General features: G+C 40.2%; 1 protein-coding gene across 2 annotated transcripts in view; it reads right to left on the bottom strand.

Moving 5' to 3' along the window:
• REELD1 (reeler domain containing 1) overlaps positions 1-19,633 on the bottom strand; it is a 274,056-nt gene that overhangs the window by 39,052 nt on the left and 215,371 nt on the right. For both annotated transcript variants that reach the window (XM_085643265.1, XM_085643264.1), the window contains one exon: positions 18,808-19,132. In XM_085643265.1, coding sequence (XP_085499391.1) covers positions 18,808-19,132 — 325 coding nt within the window. The remainder of the gene's footprint in view (positions 1-18,807; positions 19,133-19,633) is intronic.

Here is a 19,633-nt window from a genome sequence, read left to right as displayed (position 1 = left end):
CCTGTTATCGGTACTTTCCTTACGCCTGCTTCAGGACTGGCTTAGCCATGATATCCTATGGAAGGTGGATATCATGGCTAAGTTTGTGAGGCCCTATCAACAAGCTAACGCCACATTTCGTGAGATTATCGCTGGGTTTCCAGCGATAATCTCACGTTAGGCAATTAGCGCTAGGATTTTTATCGCTTTTGAGATAAGCGTTGCTAATAGCACGCTATCTCAGTGATAAAAATCCACGTTAGCCGGCGATAATTATCCTAGCGCTAAGTGTGCATAGCGATAATTATCGCCGGTTGTTGCTGATATGCCCCTATGGGTGAGGGGCAATTAACTAAAAGCACCGTGAAGATAGTGTTAGAGTTAACTTTGACTCTAAAATTGGCCATCTCATAAATACCAGATAATGCCAAACCTGCCTATTCAAAAGTGCAATTAAAATGATCTTTAAAAACCAACCTAGCAATAGCATAGCCAGGAGGAACAGCAGCAACGAGATCAGGGCCAGAATCATCTCTAGCCCAGCTCTCTGTAATGAAAAGACAGTCCAAATTCTGGGTCATAATCAGCTCATAGACTGGGGAGGGACATCTCATTTTGTTAAGTTTTTCAATTGGGCACTCATAGTAGCAAAGTCACTAATGTACCTTGAGCAATAACTGGCCTAACCTAAGAAGGATCGCAGCATGGTGACATCTTGTGAGGGTGAGGTAGCTGACAGCGCTTGCACTTTTTCTGGGTCAGGAGTCATTCTCCCATCAGAGAATATGTGCCCAAAGAATTTGAGTTCAACCCTCACACTCTGCTTCATTTAGAGTGAGATCTGCATCTGCAAGTAGCTGACACACTTGCATAAGAGCCTTGTCATGCTTCTTTTTCATTGTCTCAAATACCAGTATGTCATTATAACGCATGCAGGACAGGCTGAATTATTCAACGTATAACATTCTGAAATATTTCTGCAGCTGACGACACTGCAAACCTTAACCTAGGTATTTGAACAACCCAACATGAGTCGAAAGCGTAGTAATGAACCTGCAGTTTTCTTCCAACTCGAGTTGATGGTATCGCTTGTTCAGGTCAAGACGGTAGAATTCTTTGGCACCATTCATGTGGCATGATCATGTCCACTATGTATGGATCAGGAGGTCTTTCTCTTTCGATTGCTTTGTTGACCTGGCGCATATCAACACAGATGTGCGTTGCACCTCCACTGTCCTTTTTTGGTACCACCCCAATGGGCAAAACCCATGGCGTAGGACCAGTGGAGTGCTCAATTATGCCATGCTTCAACAGCGTTTCTAGTTCTGTCTCAACAGCTTTTTGAAAGTGGGAAGAGATTCTGTTGTGGCGCTGAGCAACAGGGCAAACGGCCTCATTTATGTAAAGTCACACTTTCATTCTCTTGTGCCTACCTAGGTCATGAAATAACAACAGAAACTGACTCACAACTTCATATTAAGGGTGCAGGTTGTAATTGAGAGATGTCAGCCCCATGTCAGCAGCGGTAGCAAAACTGAGTAGGCATGTACTATGACGAGGCTACTTGATGAACGTGAATTGGAACTTGGACTGATACTGTTCTGTGTCTCATTGTCGCTACTGATGATCCTTGACTCTGCAACAATTTAGAAGAAGCCCACGTGCATACTTTCGTACTGACGGATTGAGGCGTGGCACAGGAGATAGGCTTTTGAAATTTTCAACCAGCATGATGTTAATCAATGTACCACTTTCTATGATAAAGGTTATTGGGCAACCATTGGGCTTTATTGTAATCTTGGGGCAACGTCCAAATGAATTCTGTTGTTTCATGTGGCCTTTGTCCTTTGTTCTTCTTTGCAAGTAGCCAAACCTACATGTGCATGTCGTTCCTTGGTTGATGCCATCATCACACATCCATCTTCTACACTGGCTCTCGATAATGAAGTTGACGAGCCTTTGTAGGATGAACTTTACGACATCCACTTTGTCTGGTTTCTATTTGTCATAACTGATGTTGCTTTTTGGCATTGTGGGCATGGCGAGAATGCTTATGGAACCTTCTGGCTTCCATTTTCTCTTCTCGCTGTGATGTAGTTAGTTTCTCTTTCGCTTTGTAAACTGTTATTCAATGGTTTTCTTTACCACAATCTTTGCACATTTGTCCTATGGCTTGACATTTGCCATCATGGGGAAAGGAAAACCCATATCGGAAACACAGTTTTTCTTCTTTGGAGATGTCGACTTGCATGCATCTACCTTGTACTTGTGCTTGCTTTTCATGACAAACGTTGATTCATTTTTTGCTGTTCCAGCTTCCATATCAGCTGCTTGTCCGTCTGCTCTTTCCTCTGCTCTTGCAGCCATTAGTACTTTCTCTCAGCTGAGCATGACTCTCAACATGTGTCTTCTGAAAATGTCTGAAAGACAGACATCGACAACTCAGAGACATATGGCTTCTTCATCATTAAATTCACTAAACTTGCAGTGTTTGACAAGCACATCAAGTCTTTCAGCAAACTCATCCATCGTTTCACCAGCTTGCTAGCTTAACAATGTACCTTTCATAGTCGACATTTGGCATCAAATAGAACTTGGTTCCAATGTTTCTTTGACCTGATGGTACGATATCACATTAGACTGCGAGATTTTCTTCAGCACCTCTTTCACTCCGTCACCAGCAAGGTTCTTTAAATATTTCATGATTTTCTTATCATCTACCTCTTCTAGGGCATCTATAAAGTCATCGAACTTCTCGATCCATGCAGTCCATCTGGCACCAATATTCTACTTCTTAGTGGTGTCAAATGGCGGTGGTGGTTGCGGAAACACAGCTGCATCGTGCTCTTTTATACTTCTGTTGAGAGCAGATGCTGTTCAGACAACAGCAGCTGTTCTTCTGGGCATGTACCTTCTGCTAGCAATGGCCGTGAGCTTGTACCTGGGTTGTCACGCCAGATCTGGTGTTGTAAAATGCCATCTTCTATCTTGACGTTAAGTAACGGTGACATCTTTTGTGTTTGCTCCCCACTGACCTTAGCTTTCTGCATCATGCCTGGTTGTGGCTGCCTTTAGCATTTTGGTTTGTATGATGGCTCTGTGTTATGCTGTGGCGCAATGTGTCTTCTTTTGGCCTTACCAGGGTTTTCCGGCGGGCTCTTCAAATGCGCTCCTCCGCAGGTCCTTCAACTTCTTCGAGGGCTGTATATGGGCTGGGACAGGGCTTTAACTCCACACTTGACAATGTCGAACTGCTTCTCATTCACTTGGGCGCATGTGGCATACGCTGTTTGCTGTAGCACTGCAAATTCCCAGGGAGAGCAGTCTCATTTCTCTGGGGAAGAGATCCCATCCTCATCCTCCCCAGCCCCGGGAGCATGCAAAGGAATACCCCACACATGGAGCTCTGGATTGTACGTCTTTATTCCTCAGCATACAATCACATCCTGCACTCTAATTACGTCATAACGGTTACTAACCACACCTTAACACCTCTCAGCAAGTTACGTAATTACTTGTTGAGTCCGCCCAGACCACAAGGGTCCTACTGCACATAGTCTCATGGCACTACATCAAAATGGCAAATTATACAGAGCGAGAGGCCCACACCCCAACAGAGAGATTGAGAGTTTCCTAGAAGCATCCAATGGGCTGCCCCTTACTAATTGCAGGCTAGGAAACTAGTACAATCCATTTGACCAGAAGCAAATTATCAAAGTTCCAGGACCTGATGGCTTTTCACCACTGTTCTACAAGACATACTAAGTATTGTTTACCTCAAATCTAGTGAGGTTGTTTAACCCCTTGCATGCCCGCCCCTTTCCCCGCCCAGTGCCGCGCTTTGTATTAGCGGGCGGAGTTCATGACGAGCTGGACTCGTCATGGGCACAGCGCCACCGCAGCCCATGACGAGTCCAGCTCGTCATGGGCACTGAAGGGGTTAATACAATAGGTGACCAGGGCATAGTCATTGGCTTCATGTTACAAGTGAGGGGTATAGTGGGTATGAAATCATGGAAGGATTTCACAAGCTCCTATAGCCACACTGGTCCACAAAAGTAATAACAGCAGGATTAGGCCACTGCTTCTGGGCATAATAAATCCAGACTAATCTAGATTTATCCCAGGCAGGGCCTGTGGAAACAGCACAAAATATCTTAAACATTATTGAAAAAGAGATTTGACTGTGTCAACATTAATTTCCTAAGCCGCACTCTAAATACATTTTGATTTGGACTCCTATGTGTTGCACAGTTATAAAACACCAAACGCAAAAGTGGGGGTCCACAGAACCATTTCCATTGCCTTTAATATCATGTGTGGTACCAGGTACGGTTGCCTACTTTCAACCCCAACTTTTTGCTCTCTCAATAGATGTATTCACAGATAGAATCTGGAACAGCTAGCAGATTAAATGGTTAACCATCGGGTGGGACACTTACAAATATACCATGTATGCAGATGACGATTTAATGCTAATATCAGACCCAATGCAGTCACTATCTGCAGTGAGGAAGATTCTGAATGATTATAGCCAAATCTCTGGTTTCAAGGTCTTTAAATCCATATTTTAAGATTTAAACCTGTTGAGGTCTCACAGGGTAGAGGAGTTGGAAAACCCATTTCTAAGTTAAATGGGCAAAACACAGCAGGTTATCTGGGCATCAAAGTAACTTGATCAATAAACAACTTTTCTTAGCTCATTATACCCCACTTTTACAGGATATACACAGGGACAGACATGGTACACTAAAGGCTTGTACTGGCTTGGGTCGCATTGGTGCAATTAAAATTATGTTACCTAGAATACTTTATCTAATGCACTCTATCCCACTGTCATTGTTCCCTTTGAATTTAAAGAAACTACAAAGAGCAATTGGGGAATTAATGTGGGTGGAAGTAACCAGAATTGCCAGGCAATTAATGCATAGATCCACAATGGGTGCTGAGGGTTCCAGGCATAACAAAATACTACCAAGCTTCTCAACTACACCACATGGTAGGTGGGGGGAGTAGGGCTGTGCCCAGCGCCGCCCTCCCCTTCTGCCAGTGATGGCCCTTCTAGGCGCACATTTGCTCTTGATTGCGCGTGGCTATCCAGGAATAATACAGAAAGACCAACTATCAACTACACCCAGTCATGTGACCCAGAGACAGTCTGCAAGCACTAAATGGCTAAGGTAGAAAAATGCCAACTTTCTAAAAGTGTCCTTTTAAAAATTGTAATTTAAAATCCGACTTTACTATAATAGAAGATTTTTCATTACAATTCCAAATACACCAAACATTAACTGTTTACCTGTTCTTATTTGGAAGTTACAGCTTATTAAATGTAATAGGTTAACTCCAATAATATCCAATGGAAGAAGAAGACCTTGCAGTAGTGAAAAAAACATGTAAGAGTTTTTCACTACTAGGACATGTAAAACTTAAAAGTACATTTCTTACTTGTTATATACATGAGACCCTTCCTTGTGGGCTACTTAGGGCCAAACCCTAGGGTTGACTTCTATATATTAAAGAGGCAGATTTGAGTCTGGCAAGAAGTTTATTTTGCTCACACAGGTTGCAATGGCAGACCTGACACATGTTTAGAGGGCTACTTAAGCGGGTGGCACAATCAGTGGTGCAGGACCACTAGTAGCATTTATTTTACAGGCTCTGGGTACATGTAGCATTACTTTACTAGGGTCTTAAACGTAAATTAAATATGCCAATTGGGAATATGCCAATGTTGCCATGTTTTAAGGAGTGAGCACACACACTTTAGCACTGGTTAGCAGTGGCAACGTGCACAGAGTTTTAAGGCCAACAAAAACGAGATCAGAAAAATATGGACGAGTAAGGGCTAAAGGTTTGGGGTACAACCAACACAAGACTGACATGTCTAACAATACATAATTGGAAATCTGATAAGAAATTATGGGGCTGCATCTAGGACTTATACGAGTTAGTATGAGGGAAACAATATAAAGAAATTAGAATGGCAGGCACAAATTGTCTTTTTTTCATAACCTCATTGATTAGGTGTCAGGAGGTTGGCCTTATCCCACTGAATATCTCTGATAATGCCCTACTTTTTATCACCTTCTTATTGGAGGACACTGATAATGGAGCTTTTAAAACAGGCAGGTGAGTACACGTCTATCCTGTAGGAGTCAGGTTGGGCTCTAATTTAGTACTAGTTTCAGAATAATCTTGGTTCTGCTACAGTGGTCATGGTTTGTGAAGCATTCCAAGCCTATATTTGGAGAAGGAGTAATGATATCAGGGACTGGGATTCAGTAGAGGGATATAAGACCGATCTAAATAAAAAAGAAAGGGAGCTGCGGAAAATTAAGTGGAACAAAGCACAGACCACTACCCCAAAACATATTGCAAAAAGGAATAAATTAAGTAAAGAGATTAAAGGGATCAGAAATAAGAAGACAATGATTCATCACCAAACGATCTATCAAACCATCTTTGATAAAATGAATGAAATACATCGATTTCTGACATGGAAAATTAGAGCAAATTGTATTAAGGATATCAAATATAAGGGATAGGCTGCTTAAAATGTGACTCAACAAGAATTGTGCTGGACGTTCTAAAATATTTTCAGAAGGTCAGCTTCAAATCAGTTTTCCTTTAAAGTAGGATCATGATATAGATTTAAATAAGGCTTCTTTTTGATCAACTCTCCCCTGAGGAGCAATCTAAAATTCATCAGCCCCTTTCATTACAAGAAATAAATGAAACAACTGGAAACTTGCCCACAACTAAAGCTCCGAGAGAGGATGGAATCCCTGAAGAGATATATAAAATGTTTAAGGGACTCCTGATACTTCAAATAAAAACTGTTTTCAGTATTATAATTTCTCATGGTCTCCTCCCCCTTCTTTTAAGGCAGGGAAATTGCTAACCTTCCTGAAATGATCAATAGATCCACAGTGCTGTGGATCATAGCGGTCAATGACATTGACAAATGTAGATTGATTTTTTTAATAGAATCCTAGCCTAAATCTTTCTACTGGCTTCCAGTCACACATGGGGTCAAAATAGAAATACTCTATCCTGTGCCGAGAGTTCTAAATAGTGGGCAACTAAACACCAGCCTGAATTAATTGCTGCTTCTGTACACCCAAAAAGTCACCTAATGTTACCCTCCTAGAATTATTTCCGGCTTTGCACGACAAGATATAAACTGCTGAGAGGATGTCTCTGGATCCAACAAGCTCAACCTAAGTGTACAGCCTAACTTCAATTCTTCAATTCTTAGTACTTGGGGACCTACTGCTTGGGCAAAATTTATAGTGGAGACTCTGGATGTATAAGGTCTTCGTTTTACTGGAAATGGATGTCTGTGCGAGTACCACAATAAAAGAGTCAACAAAATAGACAAGACTAAACTAAATTCAAAAAATCTTGCACCTGCTTCAGGCTGGATGTAAAGTCCAGATTTTGAACAGCTGGGCTGATCCATCATTTCTTGAGCCAAAATTGCTTTATGTAGATGCTTTATGCCTTTAAGTTGGGCAAGCTGCAAAGGGTACATTAGTGTGATGTGTAACCCTCTTATGGATTACTTTTTTAAAGTAATTTGTATTGTTTTTTTTATCTTTAGATTACATAAATTCAGCTTATGGGTAACAACAGTGTTCATATGGCCATATCATAATAAAACTGTGACAGTGTAGCATAATCTCACAAAGTTTACTTAAACATCTTTTGCTGCACCCAGTCCATTTGGCACCCAGTCCTTAAACAATTCCCAAGGTTATACCAGCAGTTTATCAAGACAGTAAAGTACCTCAATTGTTCACACAATACCAGAGTGCTGCCTCCATGCACCTCATATGTTATCAAATTTAACCGGCTAGTCCCTACTACGGTAAATCACCTTCCGCGCTTCCACAAACCAGTCTAGATTCTTGCTCCATTGCTCTTGTGTAGGTATCACTCAATGGCCCCTAGTCTGAGTCCTGTTTTGCAATAACCAAAGCCAAATTAACATATTTTGTGATGACTTGGGGATCACCAAATCCCCCCCATACACCCAAATGCCCCAGTCTTGGCGTTAATTCCCAAGGGTTCCCACAGTGCCTTGTATTCTACACATAACCATCCTTCAGAAACTGGAACCAAGCAATGCCTGACTGATGAGCCATAATCAGGGTTAAACTGTTCTTGGGTTGCTTATGTTCTGTTTCAGGAAGACCTGGCCTGTCAGTTTAGGCTGGACTGTTCCTACTGGAGTAGGTTTACAACTGTATTGCCCATGTTTGGTCCAAACTGAGGTGGCATAGTGGGCAAACAATTGATAGGTTGGGATGGTACCCGAGCAACTGCCACTGGTTAGGCAAATTTCAAGAATACCTCACACCACCTTTTGTGTGGTTGACACACCAAGACCCTTCATAAGTATTTTGGTTTTCACAATTAACAGTGAGATTGGCCAATAAGACTTGCATCTTTCTCTGGGTTTGCCTTTTTATAAGTTAGAATTATAAGTTAGAGTTAGAATTATAGGGGCCACTCAAGGGATCCCCAACATAATGTCTTCTTTTATCATGGTCCGAAATGTTTCTGTTCTCTGTAGGATCACAACCTCAGACATTTTCTTGAACAGTTCAGATGGAAGTTCATTTGGACAAATTGTAAGTCAAACAATGTGGCTATGATGTCCTAAATGCTCCCTGTATGCCTACCTTAGCCTCAATCTGGCCTGATCTTTAACAAAATTATTAATGCTTTTATCTATAAGGGTACATCTGCAACTGTAAGAGAACTGAAAATGTGAGCAAAGACTACATATCCAATGTCACTCATAATCCTTTTCAATACATTGGTACACTAAATCTTTCCTTTCCAACCAGGCCACAAGCATCCCTGCTGTATTGCTTACATTGTAGAGGCACTACTGTAAATTTATGAAGTGTGTTCTACCTTCAGTGTTTGTTAAATGTTTGCTCCTCACGCTTCACCACTATAATTACCTCTCTAACATTTCTGGTTGTCCCCTCTAGGTTTCTCTCCATGTGGATCAACCCCTCTTTCAGTTCTCTAATTTTCTGGAACCTGTCTCTCTTTTTCCCAGATGTCACTGCAATCGCACGTCCCCTGCCTACTTTTTTATGCTTTCCCTAAAGTGTTGTGTGAAGCTATAGTATAATTATTGTCCAAAAAGTACTTTTTAAAGGCCTCAGTGAGGCACCTTACTATTGAAGGATCTTGTAGTTCCCACATATCCAGGCACTACCTCTCCTTATGAGTCACTTCTTGTGTACCAATGTCATCAGTAGCAGAACATGGCGGGAGGCATCACTGGCTCTCTTATGTATTTCTTGAAGATTTGGGGTGTCATTAGTTGTATGCGATAGGATTTATGAGTCCACTGTGTAGGGGGATAGGTATTTTCTGGGATGTGAGTTTCCCTGTATGACATTGAGAGGTTTGGAGATACGGTTTAATTAGTATGAGTGCTATTCGTAGTATCAATGTTGTTGGATAAGGGATAGAACAATTAGGTTGTTCAAGATTTTTCTCTGTGGTGTGCTTAGGATAATGAACAGTGGTTCTTAACCTGTGGTCTGGGGGACCTATGAGAGTCTGCAAAGCCTACCTATGGGGTTTGTGACTGCTTAGAAAATTAAATAGTGTTAAGAGATCAGCAAAGTGTATATTAATATGGCAAATGTAAAATTAAAAATGTTAAAATGTTCTGTATATGTGAAGGAAATTGAAATTGGAGAAGAAAAATTAAGTTGGCATACTTAGCTTGATTTGTAGGAGCAGCACAAGGGTATCAAAAGAATATAGCATGGACAATGAGTGACCTTAATTGAATGTTGAAAAGCTCCAACCTTCCCATTAAAATAAAACAAATGTTTTTAAATATATTTGTGAATTAAATAAAATATTTTAGAATGATTGCATTTGTTTGAATGCTTGTTTTTGCATTTTTGTGTATTATTTTGCAGTTCAAAATCATTGAAATTGCTTAGATGGGGGTCATTGGCTTCCAATAATGAATCAGTAGGGTCCCTGACTGCCAGCAATGATTCAGTATGGGTGCCCTGATTGCAATAATGATTCAGTGGGGGTCCCTGGGTGCGAATGGTGATTAATTAGGGGTGCTCAGAAGTGAAAAGGTTAAGAACCACTGATACAGAAGACTAAGCACCATTATACTTTACATTTCTTTGTTTTATGAAAGGGGGAATGAGTGTTGTATCTTGTGTTTGGAGTTCTGCTTTCACTTTGTTGCTGTGTGGAAGTGTGTTTTATCAGGGGGTGCCTGTCTCAGTGACTGATGATGCAGAAAGCAATGATGCTGTTGATTGTGCTGTGCATGAGTGCTCTACGTGGCCTGTAGTTGTTAGGAGTTGAGACAGAGGCAGGATTGAAAGACAAAATACATGTGGTTGAGTATTTTGGGTATCTTGTATTTATTTTCATGTAATTATACATAAGGGATACACACACCTGAAGGCATCTTGTCAACAGAGAACTATGAATGAATTAGCTTATAAAATCTTATGCTCATGCTAGAATTCTAAAATTTGCAGCTTAGCTTGAAGCTAAACAGGTAGTCAAGTGATTGCTTGACAATTGTAAAAGACCAACAAATCAAATGTGCTCACTTAATTAAAGAAACTGATATAAGCCAGGATCCAGGTGATCGAAGATTGCGAGTGGGAGCAGATCTGGAAAACAATGAAGCCGGGAACAACGAACGCCATTTATAAAGGTACTTATGATCCATAGTAAGTGATCCATGTTTAATCCTTTCATATACTGGCAACTCATCCAGAGAGGTCACGGTTGGGGCCATATTATACAAGAGCCCTGGGGACGCACTATGCATTTGCGCCCGCTTTGCATTCCCCTGGGGCATTTTGGTATTACAAAAGGGTCTGCAGATGCTTGTGTTGCCCCTTCTGTAATACAAATGCAGCTGGCGCACTTAAATCGCCTGTGCTATCTTCAGAGGGCATTCTCTCATTTGGATATGGGCGTGCGTGAGGGAATCCCTTTGCCTCTGTGCCTGCGCCGTATTACAGACCCGGGTGCAGAAGCAAAGAAGCTCTCAGGAGTAGCACTGACAGTGCGCCACCTAGAAGGTGGTGCACTGTCAGTGCGACACCTGATTGCAGACCTTTGGCAACGTTAAAGGGGTTTCCATGGACCCTCCAGACATACCCTAGAAGTGCAGGCGGGTGCAGTTACTGACTGCACTCGCCTGCAAGGGGATCTCTAATCCCCTAGAAGTGCAGGCGGGTTGCTGGCTGCACTGTGAAAACATGGAGTGGCTTTCTGTTTTTCACAAAAATGTGCTGCCCTGGGGTCAGCGCAAGTTCGCGCCTATCCTGGGGGCAGCGCAATCACCATAATGTGGCGCATTTTCCTGGATTTCACTGGGCGCACCTTTTGAAAGGTGTGCCTATCCATAATATGGCCCGTGGTGTTATATGTTTGCGCTGTTTTAGGCAAAGTATGATTTGTGTGGTTACATTGTGAAGACGATGTTTGCAAATCAGAGCCTTGGGCAAACTTGAATATGATGCAGTACAATAGTTAAGCTAAGCTGGAACATATGCATTTACAGTGCTTACTTGTTAACCTCCAATAACAACATTAAAAAAAAATGTAAACCTCTGGTTCAAGACCACAGGAAGAATCAGTGATGGGCAATGATTCAGACACTATATAGGGGTACATTATGTTGGAGTACATTCTCAGTTTTATTTTTATTCATTGTAACAGTTAGCAGTCAGCTCAACCTTCATGGTCAGGAGTGTCAGCGTATTGTCCATGTAGAATGAAAAAGTATACACTTTTTCTACAAGAATCACTAAGAGAAATGGTGCCTTTGAATTTTAATTTGAAGCCAGGCCTCTTATTACCTTGAAGTGCAGTTTGAAAAGGATCAACTGTGGTCACTGGAGTCAATAGTATAAAGCGATTTTATATATATATGCATATATATAGACTGTGTGATCAAGGCAGTAGATGCTGCAACCAGTCGCAGCGTAATTGTGGAATAAAAACTCTTTTGCCAGAAACCTCCCCGTGTCGGTGTCCGGTTCGTTGTGTGAGGAATCGGATGTGGTGTGTATATATATATATATATATATATGTATATATTATCAAAAGCTCGCCTCACGCTTCCATACCACTCCGCAGGAAAAAAGCGAGAAAGGACCCAAATAGGTGCTCGATCAGTTTATTTTCTCAAGCAGCACCCCACCATGACGTGTTTCGGCAGCTCCTCTGCCTTGATCACATGACAGCGCTTACACGGAAGGACTTCATTTTTAAAGTGCTATCGTTGGGTCACATGGTATAATAGACATAGAAAACCAATTTATGTCGTTGCAATGGTGTATAACTCTAAAAGGAAACATCAGCTTATACAATTGTATTGCTAAGTACCTACATTTTGCGATGTATTAAAAGGTCTGTGACAATTATAAGAATAATATTCCTACATGCCATACATTCTAAGTCTTCTGAAAATATTGATTAATTGCATAAATGCCAGAGACATCAGAGTTTATATTCGCCATACATTGCACAACATCTATACACATTAGACCCATTGTGATAAAATATTTTATCCATGCATCCATTGAGAGTCCAAAATAATTTTAATAAAACGTGTTGGAGAACCAGTGATAAAATATAAAGTGCCAGTGCTGTACCCTTGTGTACTAAGGTGTATAAAGGTTATATAGAAAAAATCTCCATGTGAGAAAGCAACCACACAACGGTTATTTATAAAAACCATTTATGTGTGTAGTTGTACTTAAAACAAGGAAAGTTCTAGTGTCGCAGACCCAAATTTGTCTGAGCTATGCATTCTCTTGGTATATATCGCTGATTTCGGAAAAAGCATTGTTGGGTCGCAAATTTTAATGGCACATCTCGAATAGTATGCTGCACTAGGTACATGGTATATAGTGGAATTAGGGATTTTAGCGGGCCAGTAGCAGCTTTTCTGGTATATGAATAAGTAACAGTAGCACCGCAATGATAAATACATGTATAATACATATAAATATTATAAATATATAAATATATAAATACATATATAAATAGATATAAAAATTAAATATCTAAAATATGCATATATCATATAAAAACTCCCCTATCTAGATGGATAAATACCAGCAATGTGACATACCATTAAACTAGTGCAAAACATTTTTTTTTTTTGATCCATTTTTCAAATAAAACCCTGGTTTGTCAGATCTACAGAACATGGGATGCTTAAGCTGTATGGTTAAAAGGAGAGATTCAAAATTCCGACAATGACAGTAAAATATTACAATAGTATAGAATTAATAATATAAAATGAATTAAGAATTATTATGTTAAAAGGAATCAACCAATTAAATATGTATAAATCTAAACATATAATACTAACATTGCATTGAAATTTCCTCATCTCCTGCAGTGAATGTGAACTTGATACAAAAAAAAGTAACGACTCTCTTAGTACAATGATGTCTAGTCAAGATATGTATGCATATATATATATATATATCCTTAACATCAGTGCTGGCCGCACCGAAAATCGCCTTTTCCCCACCTCTCGCAATGGCGGTCCGTGGTGAGGAAGCGAACCTCTAATGAATGCACTCAGGCTGAATTCTTCGTGGAACGAAAAACAAGGACAGCAACCACGGACTCTTTAGCTTTAGATGCGCTTATTTATTTTGCAACGGATGGCCCACTCTACGCGTTTCGGGATTGACTCCCTTGTTCACGAGTGTGGTGATACAAAATAAAGTGTTGTTTAAATAAAAAACATGTGATTACAAAAATTACATCCACATAGAAAACGGACTCAACGTTTAGGAGTTGCTTCACTCCAATTTAAATTTAACACAGCAAATCCGCCATCTTTAAATGATTCGAGTTTTAAGGTAGAAACAGACTGTTCAAAACATCCCACTGTTTGAATGCGATTATTCTTACAAAAATAACAACGAACTTCCATTTCCTCATCACAATTATGCCCATTGGGAACTAGGGTCTTGTACTGTATAATCAGTTTCGACTCAAGGCGTCTAAGATCTTGCACTCTGTTCCCACCTCTTTCATTAAGTCTCACTGTTCATTTGGGATAGGAGAGTACACCGTTCTGGATGTGTTGAATACTGCACATGTTATACATTTTTCTTAGTACAGCTTGGAATTATAGAGAAAAGGCCATTGTCTCTTCATTCTGTCTCAACCCATAAGACGAACTTTTAAGTTTTTTATGAATTCATTATTCTAAATGTGTCTATTTTTGTGGTACAGTGTATGTTGTATGGATAAAATGACAATGTAATTGTATGGTAATTATATGTTCTTTTTTTGTTTCCATAGAGATCTGATCTAACATGAATGAAATGCAATTAAGCCAAAGTATCTGTGGATTGCTCCACTAAAGAAGATAAGAGTAACACTTATGGTATGACTGTTCTATATTAACGAGTTTAAGGTTAAAATATCGCCTTGACCCACTTGGGTTCAATAGTAAGCACTATTTTGTGTCCCGTGATTCCACTTGGCAAATATGACTTCATTACATGCTGTTTAAGATATCACCAGAGATTGAGATAAATACTGCCTTGACCCACTTGGGTCAAGCACTATTGGGTGGCAAGCACTATTTTGTGTTTTAGATATCACCAGAGATCGAGATATTATTTTGAGTAGCAATCTAGCGGAGTATTAACACTGAATGAAATGATTTGCTTCGTTGTTATTTTTGTAAGAATAATCGCATTCAAACAGTGGGATGTTTTGAACAGTCTGTTTTTACCTTAAAACTCGAATCATTTAAAGATGGCGGATTGGCTGTGTTAAATTTAAATTGGAGTGAAGCAACTCCTAAACCTTGAGTCCGTTTTCTATGTGGATGTAATTTTTGTAATCACATGTTTTTTTATGTAAACAACACTTTATTTTGTATCACCACACTCGTGAACAAGGGAGTCAATCCCGAAACGCGTAGAGTGGGCCATCCGTTGCAAAATAAATAAGCGCATCTAAATCTAAAGAGTCCGTGGTTGCTGTCCTTGTTTTTCCTTCCACGAAGAATTCAGCCTGAGTGCATATACATATATATATTTCCAACACATGGTAGCTCGCACTCGAGCATCAATAGGTTACCAGCCTTTATTTCATCAAGTACGGACACGCTTCGTATGCAGGTTGTAATGCAGCTTTCCAATTGCTATAAGCGTTTTGAGTATAACTCATCCTCAGAGGCTACTGGCAAAGTTTGTGCTGTGGTGGGCAGCCTTTCCCCAAAGTAACAAAGTCATGCCCACAATTAGGGCCATTCAGAGACTTGTGGGATTTGCAGTGCCCAAACATTCACAGTCCAATTCAGCGCACTAATCACTGCAGTTTAAGCCCTTGGTGAGTCCCCGCATCATCGCATGGCCTCCATCCTATGTCTCAGCCCCACACTTGAGAATGGTGCATCCAAACCCGTGGTCCCCTTGCAATCCTGGGGTGGTGTGGTCTTGGCGGAAGAGCGTCCGCCTATAGATTTCCAACACATAGTAACTCACACGAGACGCACTCGAGCATCAACAGGTTACCAGCCTTTATTTCATCAGGTAAGGACGCGCTTCGTATGCAGGTTGTAATGCAGCTTTCCAATTGCCTTACGCGTTTCGAGTATAACTCTTCCTCAGACGCTACTGGCAAAGTTCGTGCTGTGGCAGGCAGCCTTTTCCCAAAATAACAAAGCCACGCCCACAATTAGGGCCATTCAGAGACTCGTGGGATTTGTAGTGCCCAAACATTCACTGTCCAATTCAGCGCACTAATCACTGCGGTTTAAACCTCCTTATATCAGTTTTCACAATTAAACTCAGGAGAAGGGACTAAGTCCCCGAGTCCTGTAATATCTGCCTGCAATATTTGTCTTCATGTTGCAGACAGCCAATCAGAAACACTGACTCCTGCGGAAGCATGTCTCCCGTGGGAGCAACATTTGCTTAAGGGAAAAAATCAGTATGCTCTATTTTTTAAAATTGTGTTTGAGGAACACTGCTAAATACCTCACATAGTACATCTTTTATGAGATGGTCTGTGACATCACTGATAACATTACTGCAACACCTGAAATTACATCATTGATGAAAACACTGTGTATGGCATGGTTGCCAGTTATATTTACTTAATAGCACGAGTTATAGTTACTTGAGATAACTATAACTAGTGAATTTCAGTGGTTTTGTTCACTTAGATTATTGTGTTTTAATTGACATTTTCACCTAATTATAATGTTCCTTTAGCCTTTTTTCTTTCCATTGAATTACATATGTATGTGTTGGTTTGTGTATGTAAAAATGGAGTAAAGAAAAGCAACTCTATGCTTACCTTCATATTCTTAGCTTGCTGATATTGTGGCAGTCAATATTCTGGATGCAGTATTTTTGTAGAGGGATGTAAATAACTGGTAAACTGGATAATGTGCCTGATGCAGATATCTGTTTGCAATTTAAAGGTTTAGAGGCTGATTCATGAAGAGTTTTTCAACTGATGCAATATAAGGATTAGAATTTTTCTCAAAGTATGCGCAAAGGTTTCTGCTTTTTGAGGGATTCACAGAAACCCTCAGGAATATGTGTGTAAATTAATCTAAATTGCAGATTTCCCCGCGTAAATCAACTAGCCCCAGAGTTCATCCTGTAGCTCTCTGTTCGGAGGGAAACCTTCAGTAATACATGTCACTGATATATGCACTATCTCATTTACCTTTTTCACTACACCTCACACGCATTCTTGCAAGAGTAGAAACCCATTTACCTCCAGTCCCAGAAATACTGGTGTGATGTATACCCTTCCCATTCAGGAACCACACATACAAGCATCTTTTGTAAGTGTAAATGTACAAAGCTTGTGTTTCTAGGACTGGAGCAGGCAAGGAAGAATATAGTTTGTCACTATCAACCCATTTACAAATGTGGGACAGTGTCAAGCATTTTGTATGACCAAACCCTTACCTTTTACCTGTGTTCCCACTTCTAACCATACAATTGTGAAAAAAACACCGCTCTACTTGATTTTTCCCAAAACTAAGTTGAGTCTGCAATCAGAAAATCTGTAAACCATAATTCTATGTGTTCCAGACTTTGGAAATTCCCAACCACAGGTTCAACTGTAAACATCTATGATGAACTTAGGCACACAAAAAATGTTTGACAAATCATCCCCTAAAAGTTCAAATTCCCCCTGTGCTGCTTCAGGTAAATGTAGTGGTATGATGGAACCACTGCTGCCAACACTAATCTACCCTGATAATATTTTATATTATGTAGTTTAAATGCAATTAATTTCTGAAGAGCATTAACCAATCAAAATCATCTCATCAATTGCGCACAGGGAAATCGTATTCTTAGTCAGATACAGGTCATCAGTCATAGAACAAAGTGGTGGCTGAAAGGAGTGAAGTGCACTATGCAAAGAAGAATGTTGTTTTGGCTTTGAAAAACTCATGGAGGTGGATTGGGTTCTGGTATACAGAGCAATCCACAGCCTGGCAGTTTGAGTGGTAAATTGTCTGTCATCTTGGCTGATGTGTTTGAGGGTGGAGACTAGGAGAGTAGAGCGTTCTACAAGGAATGTGGGGAGAAAATGTTTTTCACAGGCAGGCAAAGGCAGAGTTTGTGAAGTATTTAAATGCGGGCATGATAACCTTGAACTGGATTCTAGCTTTGGCAAGTAGACAGACAACTGAGAGAGTGGTAATGTTTAGAATGGGGGCTGGACTGGTAGCTGCCTTTGAAACTTTTGTCCGCATTTGATCAGGTAGTGAGGAAATAGCACAAAGAAGTCATTGTTGTTGCAAAGTTTGGTATTAACCAGTGCACAAAATATTGGAGAATGTAGGGTATGGGGATTGTGTTCATGAGATGTTTCACAAGATCTTGAGGCCTCACGCTCGAAGTGTTTCAACAGTTGCAAACCCTCATATTCTGTAAATCTGAGGGTTTTTAACTGTTAAAACACTTTTTTAAATGTAAGCAATTCAGAAAAGACTTTCCGAATCGTTAAATGGGTTTAGGAAACAATATGGAATCAGTATTTGGAAGGGGCTTATTTAGAGTGTCCCTTCCACATACCGATTCCTCATGGTATGTATTGTTCTTTTGCAACCAAAATCCGGTGGCGAACCATTAATATTTGACCACAAACTCAATGGTGGTTGTAACCCATTCACAAATGGAAAGGGATCCCCATAGGATTCCTACCACTTTGTGAATGTTGACAAACAGTTTTTGAAGAGTAGTCATTGGTCCATAGTACCACTAACTACTATTAAAAAAGGTTTTTGCAACTTTTCTTTTTTTAACACTTCCTGGTTTTTTTCAGTAAAACGGCCTGTATTTCTTTTTATTGCTTTATTTGAATGCAATCACAGACAAAGTCATCTACTGACCCCAGCAGGTCATCATCCCCGTGATTGTGGTCAATCGTAGTGGGTCGCAATTTGTGACTTACCTCATGAATATTGGTGATGTAGGTCGAATTATGACCCACTATGATTCTGAATTTTTTTAAATGACATATTAGTGCAGAGGTCGGTTCACAAAGTCAAAAATGATTTTTTTAAAGTTGGCGCGCAATTTGCGGCCAATTGTAAGGCATCTCTGTTCATGAGGACCAAAATACAAGCAAAAATAGCTGTCAATGCAGCAGCACTACTGAAGAATATTTATGTAAATGATTATTTGGTATCTTGTTTATCCAATTTGCCCCTATTAAGATTGTCTTACCTGGAAAAAATACTTTGAATAAATACAGTATACTTTGTGTATACAAGGTTCCTACCTATAAGTTGTCTTGGCTAAAGGTCTGTCTTCTTTGAAACCAAGATTTCGAGTGGGGGTTTCCACCTCTTGAGGCTGCTGCGATGGCTCCAGATTATGGTCAGTCTGCTTGGACAATTCTTGAACGCTTTTTTTCACTGGTGGTCGCACAAATTCTTCAGGTAGTCTGGTTGTATTCTTTATTTTTCTCTGAACATCAGTAACCTTTTCTCTATCAAAAGCAGGTGTTACCGGTTGCAGCACAAACGCTCCAGCCACGGTTCTAGCCTTATTGTCCAAACGGGCATTCATGTTTTGCGCTATAGAGATATTCCGGCGGTCAGAAACTTGAATAAAAATAGATAGAAAAAGATACAGTGAAGGAACACTCAACATATTCTGAGCCCAAACAAATTTGTTATAAAATACTAAAAGGAATAATTCTCCATCTGACATGCAATATACAAATATTTTCCAACCATATGGGTTTTTTAACTGTTCAGAGATAATTTTGCAAGTTTTGTTTCCTTCAGGAGCTCTAGTGGGGCCAATGTCAGAAACTGTCCCAGGACTGAATCTTCATATGCTCTGTCCTCTCCCAGCTACCCACCTGGCTCCCCGACTCCACTTGACGCTCTGACAATGCTAGGTCTGGGTCTGGCTCAATGGACTAATGCATCCAATTATGGAGTCTGTGTTTGATCTCATGGTTGCAGGTTAAAATCTTGGATGGTTGCCTGTGTCTTTCATCCTTCTCAGATCTATACAATAAGTACCATTAAACTGTGTAACAATTAAGATCTGTTATTCACTGCAAGATGCCAAAAGGGTGGATTTGCTGAGCCACA

The sequence above is a fragment of the Triturus cristatus genome, chromosome 2_2 (assembly GCF_964204655.1).
Source record: "Triturus cristatus chromosome 2_2, aTriCri1.1, whole genome shotgun sequence".
Classification (NCBI taxonomy): Eukaryota; Metazoa; Chordata; class Amphibia; order Caudata; family Salamandridae; genus Triturus; species Triturus cristatus.
Note: the sequence above shows the minus strand (reverse complement) of the source record. Positions and strands in the feature narration are given on the sequence as shown.